The 20028-nt window shown below is 32.8% G+C and overlaps 3 protein-coding genes across 7 annotated transcripts in view; 2 read left to right on the top strand and 1 right to left on the bottom strand.

Moving 5' to 3' along the window:
• Positions 1-16749, bottom strand: part of LOC113511201 (uncharacterized) — a 65961-nt gene extending 49212 nt beyond the window's left edge. The window contains exon 1 of one of the 3 annotated variants that reach the window (XM_052900318.1): positions 16473-16749. The gene's annotated coding sequence lies outside the window, so the exon portion shown is untranslated. Of the gene's footprint in view, positions 1-7662; positions 8017-16472 lie in introns of those variants that run through there. The other 2 variants (XM_052900320.1, XM_052900319.1) reach the window with 2 other exon arrangements.
• On the top strand, positions 641-19772 carry LOC113511202 (uncharacterized). 3 transcript variants are annotated; one of them, XM_052900322.1, is made up of 5 exons: positions 641-662; positions 17321-17406; positions 17555-17692; positions 18647-18814; positions 19014-19772. In XM_052900322.1, the coding sequence occupies exons 1-4, from the start codon at positions 656-658 to the stop codon at positions 18725-18727; spliced, it is 312 nt and encodes a 103-aa protein (XP_052756282.1). In that variant the 5' UTR covers positions 641-655; the 3' UTR covers positions 18728-18814; positions 19014-19772. The 3 variants fall into 3 exon arrangements, with proteins under 3 accessions (XP_052756282.1, XP_026750620.1, XP_031767951.1); XM_026894819.3 differs by lacking the exon at positions 641-662 and having other exon boundaries at positions 17235-17406; XM_031912091.2 differs by lacking the exons at positions 641-662; positions 19014-19772 and having other exon boundaries at positions 17235-17406; positions 18609-18796.
• On the top strand, positions 1736-5926 carry LOC128201918 (uncharacterized). Its single transcript, XM_052900321.1, has 2 exons — positions 1736-3272; positions 3797-5926. The coding sequence occupies exon 2, from the start codon at positions 3802-3804 to the stop codon at positions 5671-5673; it is 1872 nt and encodes a 623-aa protein (XP_052756281.1). The 5' UTR covers positions 1736-3272; positions 3797-3801; the 3' UTR covers positions 5674-5926.
• Positions 19773-20028: the final 256 nt, after the last annotated feature.

Below are 20028 nucleotides of genomic sequence, written 5' to 3'. Positions count from 1 at the left end.
CTACAAAAAAAAAAGAAAGTGACCAACAGACCGAGGGATAACGAAGCTGAAGTTTTTACAGTGGTACCCTACACTTTGGTTATGTTTTGTTAAGAGAGGAACTGGCTAAAATCCAGCGCTACGCAGCTGTTCACATTGCGCTGGGACACTCACAGCATCAGCTGAGCCGGTTCCTTTTGCCTAGTATATGTAATTTATATTTTATATTATAATTGTTTGTTTACTGGCAATAAATGTTTCTATTCTATTCTATTCTGAAGTAGCAATGGGCCGGTCATGTAGCTCGAAGAACCGACAACCGATGGGGAAGAAAGGTTCTTGTGTGGCGACTCTGCACGGGCAAACGCAATGCAGGATAAACCCCAGTAGATGGAGTGATGATCTCAAACGCTTTGCAGGGAATCAGTGGATGCACCAGTGGAGCTACCTAGCTCAGGATCGTTCCTTATGGCAGTCCATGGGGAGGTCTATGTTTAGCAATGGTAGATAATGGCCGAGATGATGATGACCAGTGAAATAGTCACGATGAGTCCACCGTTCTTACTAGCACCCAATACGAACATCTGTTTTATTGACAAGGAGTTTATTGCTACATAAAAAAAAACAGTGTGGTTCTAAGATCACGCCACGTTTCTGACGTATCATTACAAATTATATGATAGGTAGTTGCATTGTCTATTTTTCTTATTACGTAAATCACATTTATATTTTTATTATTTAAACATAATTTTTCACCTTTACTTGTGGTGACGAAGTAAAGAAGTATGGCACCTCTAGAGCGTTAGGCAACTGAGGAAATATAATTAAAGATTGTGTCCCCCAAAAATACTTCAATTGGGACAAAAACCGATTATTTTGATTTAAAAACTAAACTACTGAACCGACTGATAAAATTACTTATGCGACTGCAGGTCGACCTCCACGCGACCTCTATAATGATAAAACTGTTCATCTACCATCCCTCACTTGTGCCTCGAAAGGAAAACTAATGGTGGAAGTAGGGTAACCATTCCATTATCACCGTTAAAAAAAAAAGAGAAGCATACTCGAAATAAAATTCTATGAAGAAATAAAGCAATAAAATTACAGGATCATCATTATCATCATGGTCCACTGTTGAACATAGAAAATTAGGGAAGTTTATATAGTTACCACGTTTGGCGGGCGGATTGGCAACCGCAGTAGGTTTTAGTATTGTTTTAAAGGGAACGCTGTTGTCCAACCTGCGACTATTACGTTCCCTTAGTCGCCTCTTACGACACCCATGGGAAAGGAAGGGTAACCTATACTATGCTGGAACTACTCGACATAATATATTCTATGGAAGCAGATAGCAGTGACATTACAGGATACAGAGGCAAAACTCTATAGTCCTCAGGAATGGCAACGCATGACGAACACCACAGAAGTCTAAATGTATTCTGTGATGCCCATGGCACTACTCATGGCCATTGGCGACGATTACCACTTTCCACAAGGTGGGCGATCTATATATTTGAGCAGTCTGAGCATATCAGAGTGTATGAGTCAGTCAGAACATATATGATTTCATGTAATTATATAAACATAAATTTGTATTCGAACGTTATAGAAAAAACTAAAAAAAACTAGCAAAAATTAAACTAAAGCCCCAACTAAACTATTTAAAATCGTTTGTTCCATATGCGTCGTGTTCCGAATTCGACGTACTCCAAATTTGTCGTAATCAAGATTTATCGTCAATACAGATGGGCAAAGCACCGGGTTTAAACCCGGTGCTTTGGTAAAAACCCAATAAACACCCATAAACTCCCATAATCACCCAAAAAAATAGGTTTTTACGTATTTTTTTGAAAATATGTAAGTAATACCAATAAATTATTTTTATAAATTGTATTGATCAATTCTACAATATTAAATAAAACGTTAACTAATAATATTTCAGGAAATTTTAAAAATCTATATATAATAAAATGAAAGTAATTAATTTTCAGTGTTTTCATGTTGCAGTTGATCAACATGTTGGCCTTTTGCTTCCCGTAGATACTTTAAAATTTCTTCATAACACCTCGTTCGCACACATGGCCGTATATATTTAAATTCTTGAGCCACTAACAGTCCGAAATACTCATTTCTTTTATCCTCTTCTCCATAAATTAAGCATTTAGAACAGTTTGTTTCTTCTTTCAGTAAATTTTCTTTTACTTTATCCTCGTTTTTTTCTTTGTTGCGACGACGCTGGGTAAATCATCTGGACACTGGGTCTCACTATCGCCAAATATATTTGGAGATCGGCTTCGGCTACGGCTTGGCAGACATTTTTTTCTTTCTACAATTTTAAATTAAATTTATTAGAATAAATGCTTCGAACACACGCGATCTAAGTACCTTTTGTGTTTATTATACCTTACCTACCTAGGTATAAAAAGAGTACTTACGTAGATTTTCTTTTATTAACTGTTTTATACGAAGATCTTGATCTCTCAAATTAGCATCCATTTTACTTCCAGTGATTATCAACTAAATTAATAATCCACAAAGTATTAAATAACGTTTTTATGAAATATTTAGCACAAAAACAATACCCTTTAAATATCGATCGTCAGTAACTGTGGCTGACTTACCTATATTCTAGCAAGCAGGACTGCCAGATGTGAAGGGGAAATCCCCAATAAATTGTTGCATGTGACTGATGATGTGAGCATGTTCGTTTCATAATAAAAATGTTGCCAGGTAACCAAAAAGTCGTATGTTTTTGTGCGAATTACGATCATAATCTTTACGATCGTACATTAAAAAATAGACAAATAATAGTATGAGTACGATTTAAATCGTATATCTGTCAACCCTGCTAGCAAGACAGCGACAAAATCACGTTGCATAACAATGTAGCCCAAGCTTATATCTTATGAAATATACGGAAGAGATACGGACTTAGAAAAAACAGAAATGTTGTTCTTTGTGGAAGTCATTGATGAAATTCTATGTATTTTAGCCCGCAAACTTTCTTCAAACAAAAACAGCGCCATCTAGTATCGAGTTCTGTAATTATCTCTTTGTTTATGGATTTGAAGTAAGACCGCCACGCATGCAATACATTATGACTGGGGATTCCCCTATTCGTCGACGCTGAATATGAGGCGACGACAATCACTGTCAAACGTGTTCACTATTACTCTGACTCTGGTAACGTGACTTCCTGGTAACGTGTTAGGTAGGAAAAGCAGTAAAAAAGTGCATATTAAGGGAGCAGATTTGAAATAATATTTATACTTAACAAGAAATAATTAAAGGTAAGTGGATTTTTGAATGATACAATTATATCATGATCACTTAACAATTTTAACTTAAAATTAGATGTATTATTACAAGCTTTTATTTAGCTTGCGTTATGTAAATAAAAGTATGTAGGTATGTTCGTATGTTGATGCAATTATCCTCAATCCTCAACCGACTGGGATAAAATTTTCCATACACGTTTATTTTGGATGATAGTGCATAGTTAGCTGAGAGTCGTCATTGGATAATAATGGTGGATAGCCTAAGATGTGTACTAGATATTTATTTTTAACATAATATGCGTAAGTACCTAATCGAATTAAAGAAGTTGCTGAGAAAAATACAGAACAATACGATAATAAACTAGCGTCTGCGTTTAATCCTCCGAGGAGATGTAATTTTACAAAGGTTTTTTGTATTTATTTTATTATTTTTTTAATAAATTTATTGTAAATAACAAGAAATAATCATTGTAAAAAAATAGGCACTCTATTGTTGAATTTTCGTCAGACCAACTAATCATCGTTCATTTTTTTAGGTTCAATGGGGAGACCTAAAGATTTACGCATATGGGAGCACTACCGTACTTTACCAAACAAGTCTGTTTCTTGCAAGCTTTGTAATAAGGTCTACAAATTCAGTAATGCTGCCAAAATGCTTCAACATCTTATCACTTGTCCAAAATCTCCAGAAACATTAAAAGACTCTATGAAACTTATAAAAGATAGCTCGTCCAAAACCAAAATGTCTGGACTGTCAGAGATAGAGACAAATGATTCTTTTATAAGCCCCTCGTCGTCTGCTAACACTACAATAAATGCTGAGTTTCAAGACACCGATGATCATATAAAAACAGAATTAGCGAGAGCTATATTTGTAACAGGGACGCCATTATCGATGGTGCAACATCCTTTATGGATACAATTTTTCGAAAAATTGCAACCAAAATTTAAAATACCTTCACGTAAAGCTTTAGCGACAAAATACTTAGATAAAATATATAGAGAAATGCGTTTTGAGTTAAATGAGGAACTAAATGCTTGTAGTTACTTACACCTTCAGTGCGATGGCTGGTCTAATTTAAGAAATGAAGGAATAATAAACTTTCTTATATCAAAACCTCAACCTGCATACGTTAAAAGTTTGAATACAGAAAGTAATCCTCACACTAGTGAATACCTTAGCCAAGAAGTTGAAAAAGTAATGAAAGTGTATGGAGCAAATAAGTTTCTTGTACTTATTGGCGATAACGCTAGAAATATACAAAAGGCATTCGAATTAACAAAACTCAAATATCCACATGTTGTTCCTCTCGGTTGCTGTGCACATATCCTTAACTTGTTGTGCCAAGATATTGTAAAGATACAAGAAGTAACTGTGTTTATTATGCAAGCCATAAATATAATAAAAACTGTTAAAAGGAGTCAACGATTAAGTTCCTTGTTGATAAAATCAAGGCAGGGTGAAGATTCTACACAAACACTAAAATTGCCTTGTGCTACAAGATGGGGAAGTCATGTTACTTCGTTAAAAAGTTTGAAAGCAAATAAGATAGCTTTGCAAATATTAACAGTTAGAGAAGATGTGGTAATTTCAAGAGATATTAAAGATTTAATTCTAAGTGATGATTTCTGGACGAAGACAGGGGAATGTATAAGTATTTTGGAACCAGTCACTGAAAGCATATTTTACTTAGAGAGCGACCAGAATCGTTTGCATCGCACATACATTACATTTAGAGATGTACAAGCTAAGATACGTTTTGCATTAAATGAGATTTCGACATTGAGCGAAGAAAGCAAACAGCAGATTCTAACATCAGTATCTTCAAGATGCAATATGGCAATGAGGCCAATACATTTTGCAGCATATATTCTAGACCCCAGGACTCTAGGAGTCGAACTTACTCAAGAGGAAGAACTTAAGGGTATGGAGTTTATCTACAATTTAAGCCAACACTTAAGTTTGTCAAATGTAATGGCAGATTTGGCGTGTTATAAAGCTAAAGAAAACTTTTGGGCCAGAGGATTTGTATGGAGCTCATTAGATAGCATTGAGCCCCTAATATGGTGGAAAGGTATTTGTGGTTCCACTGAGTTAAGCAAAGTAGCGATTCGTATTCTATCAGCTCCCTGTACTTCGGCAGCCACTGAGCGTTCCTTTAGTATCCAAGGCTACATACATAATAACAAAAGAAATCGACTTACAACTGAAAGAACTGAAAAAATTTCATTCATTTGTTATAACTGGAATCTTAAACATAAAGCTGAATGCGAGGACATTCAGTTTAATGAAGAAAATACCTTAGAAGCTTTCATTGAGCAAGTAAATCAACATAACAGTTTAGACGAAATAGAGCCTATCGAACCTATACAATTCATCGCTTGTAATAACTCTGAATCTGACAGTGATTGACTGTAGTTTTACATTTTACTTTCATCTCTTTCTTAATAAACTCAAAATCAAATTAAAAGTTTTTTATTCTGTAGGCTGCATAATAATATTGTCTATGTCCAGTATAGTGGACGTCTTGCGGCTGAGATGACGATGATGAAGTACAAAATCATAAACACCCAAAAATTTGGGTGTTTATGGGGTTTAAACCCAATAAACCCAAAACACCCGGTTTTTACCCACCAGACTTTAAACCCACCCAGGTGGATTGCCCATCTCTAATCGTCAAGTGCGTGCTGTTGAAACGCGCTGATCGACGGCGCGACTGTGAAACCAGCATGAGAATACAGGGGGGTTCCCCACAAGTTTCAAACAAAGATGAGACTTGTTGGGAATTCCCCTAGCTTGGAGGGAGGCTCCCTGAGCTTGGGGTTCTCGGGGCACTGCCCCGTCTAGCCCTCCGGTAGCTACGCCACTGGTTATAGAAATAAAAAAAAAGCAGAATGTATGGCATTCCAGACAAGCCTCTGTGATTTTTGGCATGCCTATTTGTTATTTTGATTTTGGTTAACGATAATAAATACATAAATAAATAAAAATATATCATAAAAAATATACTCCTGCTAGCGACATTCAGGACAGGTCATTTTAATCTGTGAAACTGACAGGTTTTAAGCTCTCATAATAAGACCCCAATTTATCGAATTGATATCGTCAGCAAGGTGGTTTATCATATGACCTCACCATCGACCTTATCGACAAAATACGAACAATGATAATGTTATTATTTGAATTATATTTTAATCTTTTTCCATTTAAGTACATAGTAATCTATAAAATATCTTAAAAAAAAAAACTTTTAAAACTATTATCGGCTTACTAAATGCAAATTGAATATAGAAAATATAAGTATTCTTCCTTTCCCGCGTCTGTCATAAGAGGCTACTAAGAGTACTTAATGGTCGACGGATGGGCATCAGCGTACCTCTTAAAACATCACCAAAACCTAACTACGATTGCCAACCAGCCTGCCAGTCGTGGCAACTATTGACAAACCCTCTAAATTAGAGCAAAGTTATGTTCAGCGGTGAACAGTTAATGGCTGATATGATGGTGATGATGACGTATTATACGAGTATAAGGTATCCAATCAGACTTGCTAATAAATGAGATACACAGCAACATATTTGTTACTAATGGGAGTAATCACACCATAATCATAATTATAAACATAGCCTATAACCTAGACTATAACAGCCAGACATTATATCCTGTAAAGATATTAAAATAAATAAATAAAATATTGACCCGTTATTTTGTACAGACTACCACTTACCGAGTCATATTTTCTTATCGGAATAAAAACTGTCTTATCGCTTAAATTGGAGCAAACAATACTCACAAAATTTCATTAAAATCGGCTGAGCGCTTTCTACTGGCCTGTGTATACATTAGGCAAATGTACTCGACGAATTTTGATAAAAACTTAGTACACGCTCTACATAGAGAACTACATTTCAACGGAAATATAAAAATGTGTTATACAAACAACATCACGCATAAACATACTGTTGGTCCTTTACTAATTCGGTCATAATTAAAATCAATTGTATTTTGGACATTAGAATTGGTGTTTGTTTGTCACTTCATACGAAGAAAACGGCAAAATGACAGAGCGTTGAATAAAATATTATTTGTACTACATAAATGAGCAGATATTAGCCAAACTCAGTAACGTTCGAGTGAAGCATGAACTATTACTGTTTACTAGGAGGGATCAAACTCCATTATAGAATATAGAGAGGTGTTTGTTAAGGAATTATTAAGTTTATTTATTACGTCGTATCAGTTTGACAATAGAACCAAACTCTATGTGACATAAACCGTAAATATTTCATGAAGGACGTACTTATAAGAAAATAAGATACTTTTTATTCCATTCAATCAATAAGTCAATCCACGAGCGTAGCTAGTCTAGGTACAACACAATTATTCAAAATGTTTACTTACGACATGCGCATTTCTCTATTATGTGTTCTGTCTGTAACGGTTGCCAAAAAAACGCGCCAAAACTATTCACGCCTACTATTGCAGAACTAAAACACTTATACGCCCTTTGCAATTTAATGATACTGTAAGTATTCACTACAATCACAACCACATATTAAAATTTAAAAATTAAAAATAGAACACAGTATAATCAACACAAAATAAAAAAAATTATAATAAACACGTTCACACACTAGGGATGGGCACTGAACACCTTAATCGGTAATCACTCTCGAATATAATTTAAAAATAAATCAATCGCACATGTGTAATGTACGATAAGCGAGGTAACCGAGAACCAACTGCGCGACAACGCGCGAATAACATTATCCAAATGAACCAGATTATGTATTTATGCGGTTCGAGTACAGATGCCCCTTTGTTCTTTTATTTACAGAGCGTTGACTTTTGACACTAGCCTGGAGTGGTAAGGATCAGCCAACAGAATTGAATAACCATACCGTCTCAAATATTGCAACAATAGTATTTTAATTAATTTCAAATTAAAAATGATCAAAGGGCCTTTGAAGTCAGACAAAATAAGATTAGAAGATATCTACAGTAGTTTTGCTTACAGGAAATTTATTATTTATTTCAAATTTTAAATTGAACCCCTTTTCTTTGTCTTTTATGCCACATTAGGTAATTATGTGTAAAGTTTAAAATCCCTAGATACAGTTCATATACTAAAAATTAATAATATTGTATCGCGGCATAATATGTCTTGACAAAATAGCATAAAATTTACGTTTCTATTATATTGTGACGATAAAATCGTAGGATATCGTTTCGTGCTACGATAAAGTATAGTCGGTTTTAATACTACTTAATTAAAAAAAAAATAGTAAGAAATCGAAACATTCAATCTATTTTAATTAATTGATTGTAAATCTTGTTGTAAATATTGTAAAATTAAAACTTGTAAACGGACTATTTGTTGTACAAGTAGGTACGACAATATTATATAATTAAGCAAGTTTGGAATAATAACGTAAAACATTAAAGAAAATAATAAGAAAAGAAATCGTAAAAATATTTAGGGATTGACTTTCATGTACGAGTATAGATATAGGAAGAGAATTCCACGATCTAGCAGCATGGACGGTAAAGGATCCACTATAGTGTATAGACGAATATATGAAGGGATTTTAAGGATAAAAGACTTCGTCGATTACCATAATTATCATAGTATGATAGTAAGGTAGGATTGATTACCAACTCAGCAAACCGGTTGGACAAAAAAGTTCAAGGCGACGACAACAATCACTATAAGAACTGCCATAACATAATGAGGCGTAGTTTGGGAGCTATTACGATGGTTAATTCTACATTACGATCAAGCTATTATTCTATAGAACAAAAAGCCAAATATTACAAACCAATCCAACCTTTTTATTTTGTGTATCTTGTCTTAAAACCAAACTAAAACCAAATCAAAATTTTTAGATTTTTTTTTGTATTTACAGACAGACTTATAATATTGACAGACAGACCTGTCTTATACGAGTGTTTATTCCAGTCTCGCGCAAAAATTACTGTATTGATTTGGATATGGTTTTATTTTTATTTATTTATACTTTATTGACCACACTACAAAAAAATGTTTGGTACAAAAGCCGGACTTAATGCTATATATATATATATATAGCATTCTCCTCCAGTCGACCACTTCACTGCGGTTTTCCTGAGGAAGATATGTTATCTTAATACACCATCTAGAAGTATATTTCATTAGTTTCCCTACTTCTAAAATCCACGCATATCGGGCAAAAAATAAAAATAAAATAAAATAAAAATATATCTACATAAAAATATCTAGAGACACATAAAATTCAAATCATGAAATCGAGACCAGAGAATGACGAAGTGACACCGAATCTTCTCGAGTCCAAGAGAAAGATAACTATAACAAATGAAATGTAAACATTAATAAAGCAATAACAAGATAAAAATATATTTGCATTATAATTATTAAAAGTACGCGTGTAATTAAGATTACTAAATTACCTATATGGAAGTCTGAGGAGTCAATAATTACTTGTAAAGACGCAAATAAAAGTTCAATAACTGAAAATATCGAAGATAGAGTATAAGGTTATCAAAATATAAAAGAAGTAACGCAAATCATAGTCGAAAGTGCAATTTCAATGCACTCAAACACTTTGCGAGCGATTATTTACCTGACTAAGACAAAGCCAAAAGGAAATGCTATATTTTTAACAGTCAATGATGTTTGAATTTACCTTAGTACAGTCCATCGTAAGAGACAACTGAGACAATTTAATGATCGAAAGATAGGAAGCAGCGTCTCTCTAAAAACGTCACCAAAGCCTAACTGCGATTGCTAACTCGTCTGTTAAGCGTGACAACTTCTGGAAAAATCCCCCCTTATGGAGGAGGCCTATATTCAGCAGTGGGCACTTTACGGCTGATATGATAATGAAGTTCCACTGCAGCACCTGAACTACTCATGAGATTTGATAAATGTGCTATTAATCGATTCGTTATTATAGTCCCAGCGACATATTCCACATTTTATCGGCACAGTGTCTTTCTTTTTCTATATTCGCAGTCATTTCCAGATTCATTACCATTCTGGCCATATCATCTTCCACACAATCCATTCATGTCTTTTTAGGTCTTCCTTCGCCCTTATAGCTATCCACATTCATACGTAATACCTTACTTAAGACATACTCTTCCCGTGTCCATACTAGGACAGACAGTTACTCTTTAACTTTTCTATCACTGGTACTACTTTCATACTTCCTGTGATAAATTCATTCTTAATTTTGTTCATTCTTGCCACATCACACATTCATTTCAACATTCGCATCTCAGCTCCTCAGAGTTTATCATCATATCATATTAGCTTTTAACCGTCCACTGCTGAACATAAGCCTTTCCCAGATGGGGAGTTTTGCCAGTAGTTGCCACGCTTGCCAGACGAATTGACAACCACAGTCAGACTATAGAAATGTTTTAGGAGGGACACTGCAGCCCATCCCTCGCCCTCCCTTAGTTGGCACTTATGACAAACACGGGAAAGGAAGGTGTTTTTTTTTTATTGGATGAAAATGGAATGGTAACCCCGCCTGCGCTAACGGGATACGCTGGTGGGGCACCAGTGAATGTGAATCATCGAAATCGATGAGAATGAGAACAGGCCAGTTAGCCCATCATGATAAATTCATCTGGAATTAATCATAATAGTTTCCAGGAGGAACCACGAGGAGGTCGACCTGGTTGGGTATATTGCTAGCAATGGGATTCTCAGTCTCCATTACTAACAATCCCTTTCCCTCCAGGAAAGGAAGGGGTGGCCTATTCTGCCGAAACCACACACAGAGCTTGTCTCATGAGGTTTTTTTTTAATTTTTATATGTATTTTTCACTTGACATCTGCAGGGTTGAGTACGTGCAAACCGTTACGTATGTACATTTCAGTACAGCTGTACTCAATGCACTCGAAAATACAGTGAGAGTTACTCGTTATCGGCTAATTACCAACATACAATGCGTAATACCGCAAAGGTTAAAGTGCTGACAAACATACTCAACGTTACTTATGAAACATACCTATCATATATATCAGGTACATTAGGGAATAGGCAGGGAACTGGTGACTCACAGCCTCTGCGATAACATGTAAATTGTAGGGGGGAAGGGATTATTAATGCGGACTACCAGTCCCATTGCTAGCAAACCACCCTGTCCATAATAGAAATAAAAAGGATATTTAATATTTTCGAAAAAAAAATGGCGATAAAATCAATATGGGACTAACAGGGGAAACCCTATTTGAATCAATAAACAATTTAAAAACATTTCAAAATTAACTAAGAAGAAGTAATTGTGAATATCCTTTCTGAACATGCTCAATAAATAGTTTAAGGTATCACCTTAAACTGAAAATTTTATTCTTGTTAAATCAAATTTTATTCTTAGCAAATCCGAAGGATAAAGTTAATTGCTCATATTTTTAACCAACTTCAATTAAAGGAGGTTTTCAATACGATTGTATTTTATTCATGTTTTTTACCTCATAACTCCGTCAGTTGTAAACTGAATTTTGGAAAATTGTTTTTTATGGATCCAAATTGGTACCATAAAAATTCTATTAGTTCAGTAGTTTAGTTTTTAAATTAAAATAAGTGATTTTGCCATATTTAAAGTCGGTTTTTCTTTTTGTGGAACACAATCTTTTTTTATAATTTAAAAGTCGTTTGCTTGAAGCACCTTTGTCTAATTCGTGTTTCTACCATAAAGCAGTTGTGTTTGCATGGCTGTTTCGGTGTGAAGGGTGCGATATGACAATGAATTTACAGGGTACAGAGGAATAACACCTGAGTCCTCAGGAATAGCAACGCATGGGGGGGTATTATGGGCGAAACAGTATACTCTGTTACGTCCATGGTACTGCTCATGTCTATAGGCGACAGTTACCACTTTCCATCAGATGGGCCGTCAGCTTGTTTGCTATTCTAAGTTGTATAAAAAAATCTTAATTATTATTATTATTAATACCCAGAAATCGAGTTCTCGAATGAATCCTCTAACCACTACACTACCGAAGCACACGTACCGTTACATAATCACTATGTACCATTACGAAGATAAGATATTATCCTTTATTGATTTAGTGAAACTGCGCTTAATAACAAAATTATCTTTAGATATTCTAAGAAATATCTAGGTACAGATATATAGAACAACAGAAGTTAACCTAGTACATATATACGTAAATAGTAATATAGGAAATTGGTAGTAGCACTCACTATTATTAAGCAACACCGGGATCAGGATCAGTAATAAGGTAGACCAGGAGCAGGATTTGGTTTACCTACACTAGTTAATATTAGTAACGGCAACGCATGCGGGGTATCATGGGCGAAACAGTATACTCTGTTATGTCCATGGTACTGCTCATGTCTATAGGCGACAGTTACCACTTTCCATCAGGTGGGCCGTCAGCTTGTTTGCCATTCTAAGTTGTATAAAAAAATCTTAATTATTATTATTCACAATAGTGTTTGCTGCATTTACATTATTTTCACTGGTACCTTTCCTGCACTGGATTACCCAAATTAAATTATTTTCTCTCTAACTACACTGGGTTGGCTGGAAGAAATCTCTTTCAGAGATAAGTCCTCCCTTGCTAACACGTTGTTAAACCAATCGTCGCATATATTGTTTAAATGCAATAAAGAATATATATATATATATATATAGTAGCTTCTTTTTTATTGCCGACGTTTCGACGTGGATCTTTGGTTACGACTGTCCAGTCGTATTTAAGTCCTGATTGTGTATTTAAAATATATTTGAAGTTTATTCAGAAGCTAGTATTTTTTTATAAAGACATATAAAATGTACTATGTGTTAAGAACCTTGTTGGTTCAAAGGCAGGCGATATGCATCCCAGCAGCGCCTGTCAATGTAAAATAAAAAAAATTACTGATTACCCTTTTGTCTTAGTTACTATGAATATTGACTGAACTTACTTTTTTTTTTATTATACAACTTAGAATGGCAAACAAGCTGACGGCTCATTTGATGGAAAGTGGTAACCGTCGCCTATAGACAAGAGCAGTACCATGGACATAACAGAGTATACTGTTTCGCCCATGATACACCCATGCGTTGCCATGCCTGAGGACTCAGGTGTTATTCCTCTGTACCCAGTAAATTCACGCCATATCCCACCCTTCAAATCAAAACACAGCCATGCAAACACAACTGCTTCACGGTAGAAACACGAATGGGACAGAGGTAACCAAGCAATCGACTTTTGTACAAAGTCTCCCTCTGGTGTACATACATGTACATACTAGGAGTGATTATTATAGCAATATCTATATACTGGTCCAATAACGAATATGTTAAGTTTGTTATCCAAAAAATAATATTGGAATAATTAACTTAACATATAGAATATTCTATATATTACGACATGCGAGCAAAACTGCGAAAACTGACTAGTTTGAAATAAATTCAGAATGAATATGCTTCCTGTGACACCTGTAAAATATTAAGCAAATTATGCTAATAATATGGTGACAGATCACACCTTTACTCCGTCTACATCACCACACAATACATATAAATTATGAGTCGATGATAATCAATTCTGCATTTTCTTTTTTTTTTTTGACCATGTCATATAGTAACAATAAAGACGAAGGCATCACTCAACAACCTTTATATAAACAGGCAGGCAGGTCGATAGCTTGTAAAGAAAAAAAATAAAACAATCGATTTGTCATATTGCGAAATTCAAGCGAGTTTGAATAGCTTGCTTAACAAAATGCTAATAACAACCTTAACGCTTCACTAATACGATTTGAAATTCTATGTGAAAAATGCACGACTGGTTATAGTATTTCAAAACTTAAAATAGACTTTATTGGTAACAGCCATTATAGTTGAATATTGCAGGCAGGTGTGACAGCCTCAGTGCACGTGCACTAGATTTGCACCGAGTTCATCTTCAGTACAAATGCTGACAGTGACTAAACTACATTTATATGAAGTTTATTGTGTTATATATGCAAGTTTACCTTTAGACAGGGCCGGATCTAGGAGAGGAGAGCAGTAAAATGAGTTAATATATTTAAAGGGCGACATATTAATTTTTGCCTGAAAGAGGTAAATTGCTACGTTAGGGAATGCCTGTATGGCCTTTAAAGCTTCTAGAAGTTTAAAATGTTTTTAATGGGTGAAAATAAAATGATAATCCCGCCTGCGCTATCGGTATACGCTGGCGGGGCACCAGTAAGAGATGAGGATAAAAGCAGGTCAGTTAACCCAATGTAACGAATTCCACAAGAATTAACTACGATGGTTTGGGGGGAAAGGGATTGTTAGTAATGGAGACTGAGAACTGACTGAGAATCCCATTGCTACCAATATACCCAACCAGACCGACCTCGCGGTTCCCCCTGAAAACTATCATGGTTAATTCCTGATGAATTCATCATGATGGGCTAACTGGCCTGTTTTCATTCTTATGTATCATGCTTCACTGGTGCACATCCAGCGTATTCCGTTGTCGCAGGCAGGGTAACCATTCCATTTTCACCCATAAAAAAAATGCAATGGGTTTCAAGGGAAACCGTGTGAAGGTCGACTCAATAAGGTATCTTGCTACCAATGGGGTTGTTAGATGTTATTACTAACAATCATCCAATAGTTACAGATATTTGTTGACTGTTACCATTAGAATGTAACATTTAACATGTCCACATTTCACTGTACATATTAGAATCATTATATTCATTTCTGTGGGTAGTCATATAAATATAGGATTATGATATTAGCATGTACATGTTACAGACTTCAAACCAGACATTTTACATGTATGTAAAACAAATATTATTATTAGTAGTTTTTATAAGCTTAAAACTATACAATCTACATAATAAAGACAGTATGACTACAACTATATACAAATATATTTTAAATTAATTAAATAATTAAAGGCAATTGCAAGGCCATTGCAAAATTGACCCTGATCTACATATTGTTCTAGACTGTACACTGATATATAGAAACTTAGTCTAATATCAGATAACAACATCCTAGTTGTCATAAAAGGTAAATAATTGCACTAGTAGTCAAACTCCTAATGTGATTGTCTACCTTTTTAAAATATATAGAGCTTCAGTTAATTTTACCAGCCTTATAGATAAATCATTTATTATAAAGTTAAGTCTAATTAAAAAATAATATTCTGTCTCTAAATTTAGGCTGTATGGCATTTGCACCTTTGCATTTACTCTTGTGAATAAATTATAATTACAAATACTCTATTCTATAATTTAAATTATCTATGAGCCATTCCAGATTCTTTATCTTTCATGCTGCTTGATTTTGGAATTTGCTACCCATAACTATTCATGTGAGTCGACACTTAAATATTATTAAAAATAGACTTAAAGAGCATCTTCTATTCTTATGAACACATTGTATTTATTTATACATGTAAGTATATATATGTATGTATGTACAAGTATATAATCATTCTAGGTGTATATATATGTGTGAGTATATACAATTAAATATGATATATTTGGTTATGTATAAAATGAAATTTGTTTTGTTCTTTTTGTTTGTAAATTTAAAAATATTGTACACCACTCTATGTGCGGACAGTGATATTCTTTACCACCTTGAGATTGCTGGAAGAGAACTCTTGTAGAGTTAAGCTCACCTTTGTACATTTGCTTACCGCTGTTATATTTTTAATGTATTATTAGTATGTACAATAAAATATAAATAAATAAAAAATAAATTTGGTTTATATAGAAATAGTTACTAAGACTGGATTAATTACATTTTGAAATATTACAAGTTAAAGGACAAAGATCTAAAGAGTATTTATTATAACCATAATATTTTAAACCTGTCAAAGAATGAACTGATAGAACCAATTTTAAAAAGGAAGATACATATTGGTTATTGAAGATTAAAAATAAATAAGAAAATACGACACAATTATGATCAATTAATTGATAAGTTTCTTAGATTTATATGTAAATCTCAATTTAGTAATGCGTATTATATTTCGGAAATAACAAAAAGACATATAATTTATTTAAGTACCTAAATAAATCATACATCATTAACGAATAAAGCAGGTAATAGTAAATATAAAATAAAAGTACTTACATTTACCAATAGTCTTTGTTCTAAACAAAAAAACTACGCAGGACATTAATATTGCTTTTTGAAATTATAAATAAATACATAATTAGAATTTATATACTTACGGAACGATGTTATTGTTGTGATTTTGATAATAGGATCCACTGAAAAAATAGCCTTGATGTTTTCATTTAAAAATCCAAAGCCTCCGAGCACAATTCTTGTGAAATAAGTAACTAACGTAAAATTAGTACCAAAAACCTCAAAAGTGCACAATATCTTCTGATTAGAAATATCTCACAATTCCTGATTATGAAACTAAAATAGGATTATAACGTGACAAACACATAAATATATGAAGAAAACTGCGAAACTATATAGAGAACGACAGATAATTTGTTATAGAGACAAACAGATTAATTAATGAACCATAAATTTAAAGCAAATACAGATTCAAAATTAGTCTGCATTTTGTAGTCTATGAAAAAAAAATTTGGTAAAGTAAATAATATCAAAATAAACTTAACAACTTTCTGTTCTGTCAATAAAATAAATATAATTTATCTAAAATACTTATTTACTATTTTACATATTTACTTTAGCTATTTTTTTTTTTAATAAGGCTCTGTCTATCGATGGGTTTTTGAACGAGAACTAGTGAAGCGGTCTATCAATAAAAAAATTACGATTAAGTTTTTGGATGAGTACGGTTTTTATTAAATATTAAAAATTAATTAATCAAACTTCAAAAGTATTTTTGCAGTAAATAGAAGTCTTAAAACTTTATTGAAATGTTTTTTTATTTACTAGAAAACGTAAAAATTTTATGACAGTAGAAAATTGCAATAATGTGAAACGCGCAGCAGGTGGTTGTTTTAGGTATTGATTTTTTGAAACGAAGCAAACATAATTAGTGATATTGGTGTTAAAATGTTACGACTTTATGGATTAATATGTGTGTACATCATTTTAGGAATATGTAAAATTTATAATGCAGAGGTTGATACTCCAGTAACATTCACTTTCAAAGAATATCAATATAAGGATTCTCCAAAAAACGTAAGGATATAAAATAAATGCATAGACTAATAGAATTATTATAAACAATTCACTAAAGAAGAATTTTCGTTTAACCATAAGTTATTTAATTATATATTCATTTCAATTCTTATACTCTCCATATTCATTTTAAATAACATTCTTTCAGGAAATGACATTCAGAGAATTTGAAACAGCATGTGAACAAAGTAGTGCTTGTAGTCACTTAAATGGGTTGCAAAGAACCAGATGCGTGAGGGAGTGCGTTTCTCCATCCTGTTATAGAGATCTTTACCAAGCAGATCAGGTATATGAGCATAGATGGAGACATATATATTATTTAATTTTATGAGAAAATGCAAGTGTAATAATACTCGTATATATAAAATTGTTTGATTTTATACACAACGTTATATGAATTACACTATATTTGTATATATACATATACACCACTGACATTATTTACGATTGATTTATATATTATAGATGTGATGATTAAAAAAATCCTTATAGAAACCCATCCATTATTAACAAAACGAGTAGGTACTGCAAAATCCTTATTCGCTAAAAACTAAATTGTTTCTTATTATGTCTGTTGCTGAGGACTGTGAACGTAAACTAGCAATCTATTGCGACCATAGAGACAATGAGGCTGATTCTGAGGATCCATTTCTTTCAACCTGTTTCTAAAATAAAAACTTATATTATAAATATGATATCACGGTGAAATATTGATCTATGTAAACGAATTTTCGAATACATTTAAGTCAAATTTTAATAATGACTATGACTGTTTTAAAATACTTCTAGTAAATAAATACGATTAGTTAATTAATTAATACATATCACACATTAGAAGAAGTATCTTTCAGTCGCATATTTGTAGAGGTTGTCTGCTGCAGTCTCACCCTAGCTCTATAACTACCTTTTCTATAGAAAAAAATCCATCATGGAATCTCGCTTACCATTGGAAAGACAAGTGGTTACTCTACGGTGCTCCACCTCCTCATCATGGCACCAGAACTACAAAGTTTTGCATTCGACGGCTATCCAGCAACACTAGCACTCGCAATTTTTTCAATTTAAATAATTGAACCTTTACAAAAATATTGAATCTGTATATGATTTATAATGTCAAGCCTGAAGGAAAATTCCTAACAACGGCACTTAAAATTAATTATTTATATATTTATTTTTGAACTATTTGTGTGTTATTGTTCCAGAATTATTTAACACAAAGTACTTATTTATTATATTTTAGCTAGAAGAAGGAGAAATTGATGTACGCCTAAATTCTTTCAAGGGCTGTTTTATTCAAAGAAGTGGGCGAACAAGAAATTGATTTCGTATAAATACTATAATTATATCAATGATTTTATGTGCTAATAAAATAAAGAAGATTAATCGGAAAGTGCAATTTTTAATAATAGTAAGTAATAAGAATGACAATAGATTGCAAATAATTGTATATGTGACAATTTTCATTATCTTTTAATATTAAAAATATTAATACAAATAAATTATTAGTCCTATAAGTGCCACAAAGATAATTTGCAAATATATTAAGGGAAAACAAAACAACTGCAACCTTTAAGTCATTATTATGGTAATATTTCTTTAAATTTCAGATCTTAGCATGTACTACATCCAAAGAACTAACATTTCTGAAATTTATTCTAAAAAGAGAACATAATTAATCTGTGTCTAATCCTATAATTCTAATTCCTATGGTGACTAAAGAAACAGACATGAAATAACCAGCTAATTGAGAAGTTTAGAAGAAGCAAACATTTAATACTGTTAATGCCTATATAATGAGGTAAACACAAGATTATGATGTTTCTGATACAGAATTAGATAGATTGAGACTATCTATAGTATTGTTGATTTTAATAATAATAAATTCTATGACTATTGATCATAAACTTTTTTATTTACATATATTACATTAACATCTTTTAACAAAAAACTTGATCTCTCGTTTACTATGTACATATTCAATCTCACGTCACTGTAAGTAAATGTAAAACTCATGTAGAAATCAAGCAACCACATGCAGTTTGATCCAAAATATCAACTTTATTATTTAGAATTTCTTCATTTAAAAGCAATCTCAAATATTAATCTATTAAAATAACATATTCTTGATTAAGGTCAAAGACTTCAATAATTATTTTCGACAATCCTGAGTGACATTAAATCCTTAAATCGAAAAACAAGAATTTGCCTCTCATGGTATGTTATTACAGAGGGTCCGTAGACTTTAGAAACCATGTACCATCAGACGAGTTGTATGTTTTTTTGTCACCTTCATTTTATAAAAAAGAAAACATTATTATTTTGAAACATTTGAGATAACATGCATAATAAACTGATTCTTACCACGATTGTTTATTTATTATAAATGCGATAACATTTCGATCCTAATGTAAGAGTCATAAACATGGTTCAAGAAAGCTTTTAAATTTTTTTGTATTTATTTCAAAATTGTATGTGAAGTAAAAATTGGTACAAGTGAAGTATAACACCTTACGAATAATATAAATGTAAAAGTGGTTTGTTTGTTTATTACATCTTGGCGCTCTAAAAGTTTAACAACATTATTGATTTGGTGTACATACACATACTATTAGAGATAATGAA

This window comes from Galleria mellonella, unplaced genomic scaffold (assembly GCF_026898425.1).
Source record: "Galleria mellonella isolate WM207_F2 unplaced genomic scaffold, CSIRO_AGI_GalMel_v1 utg643, whole genome shotgun sequence".
NCBI classification, from domain to species: Eukaryota; Metazoa; Arthropoda; class Insecta; order Lepidoptera; family Pyralidae; genus Galleria; species Galleria mellonella.
The sequence above is the reverse complement of the archived record's forward strand: the minus strand, read 5'-3'. Positions and strand labels throughout refer to the sequence as shown.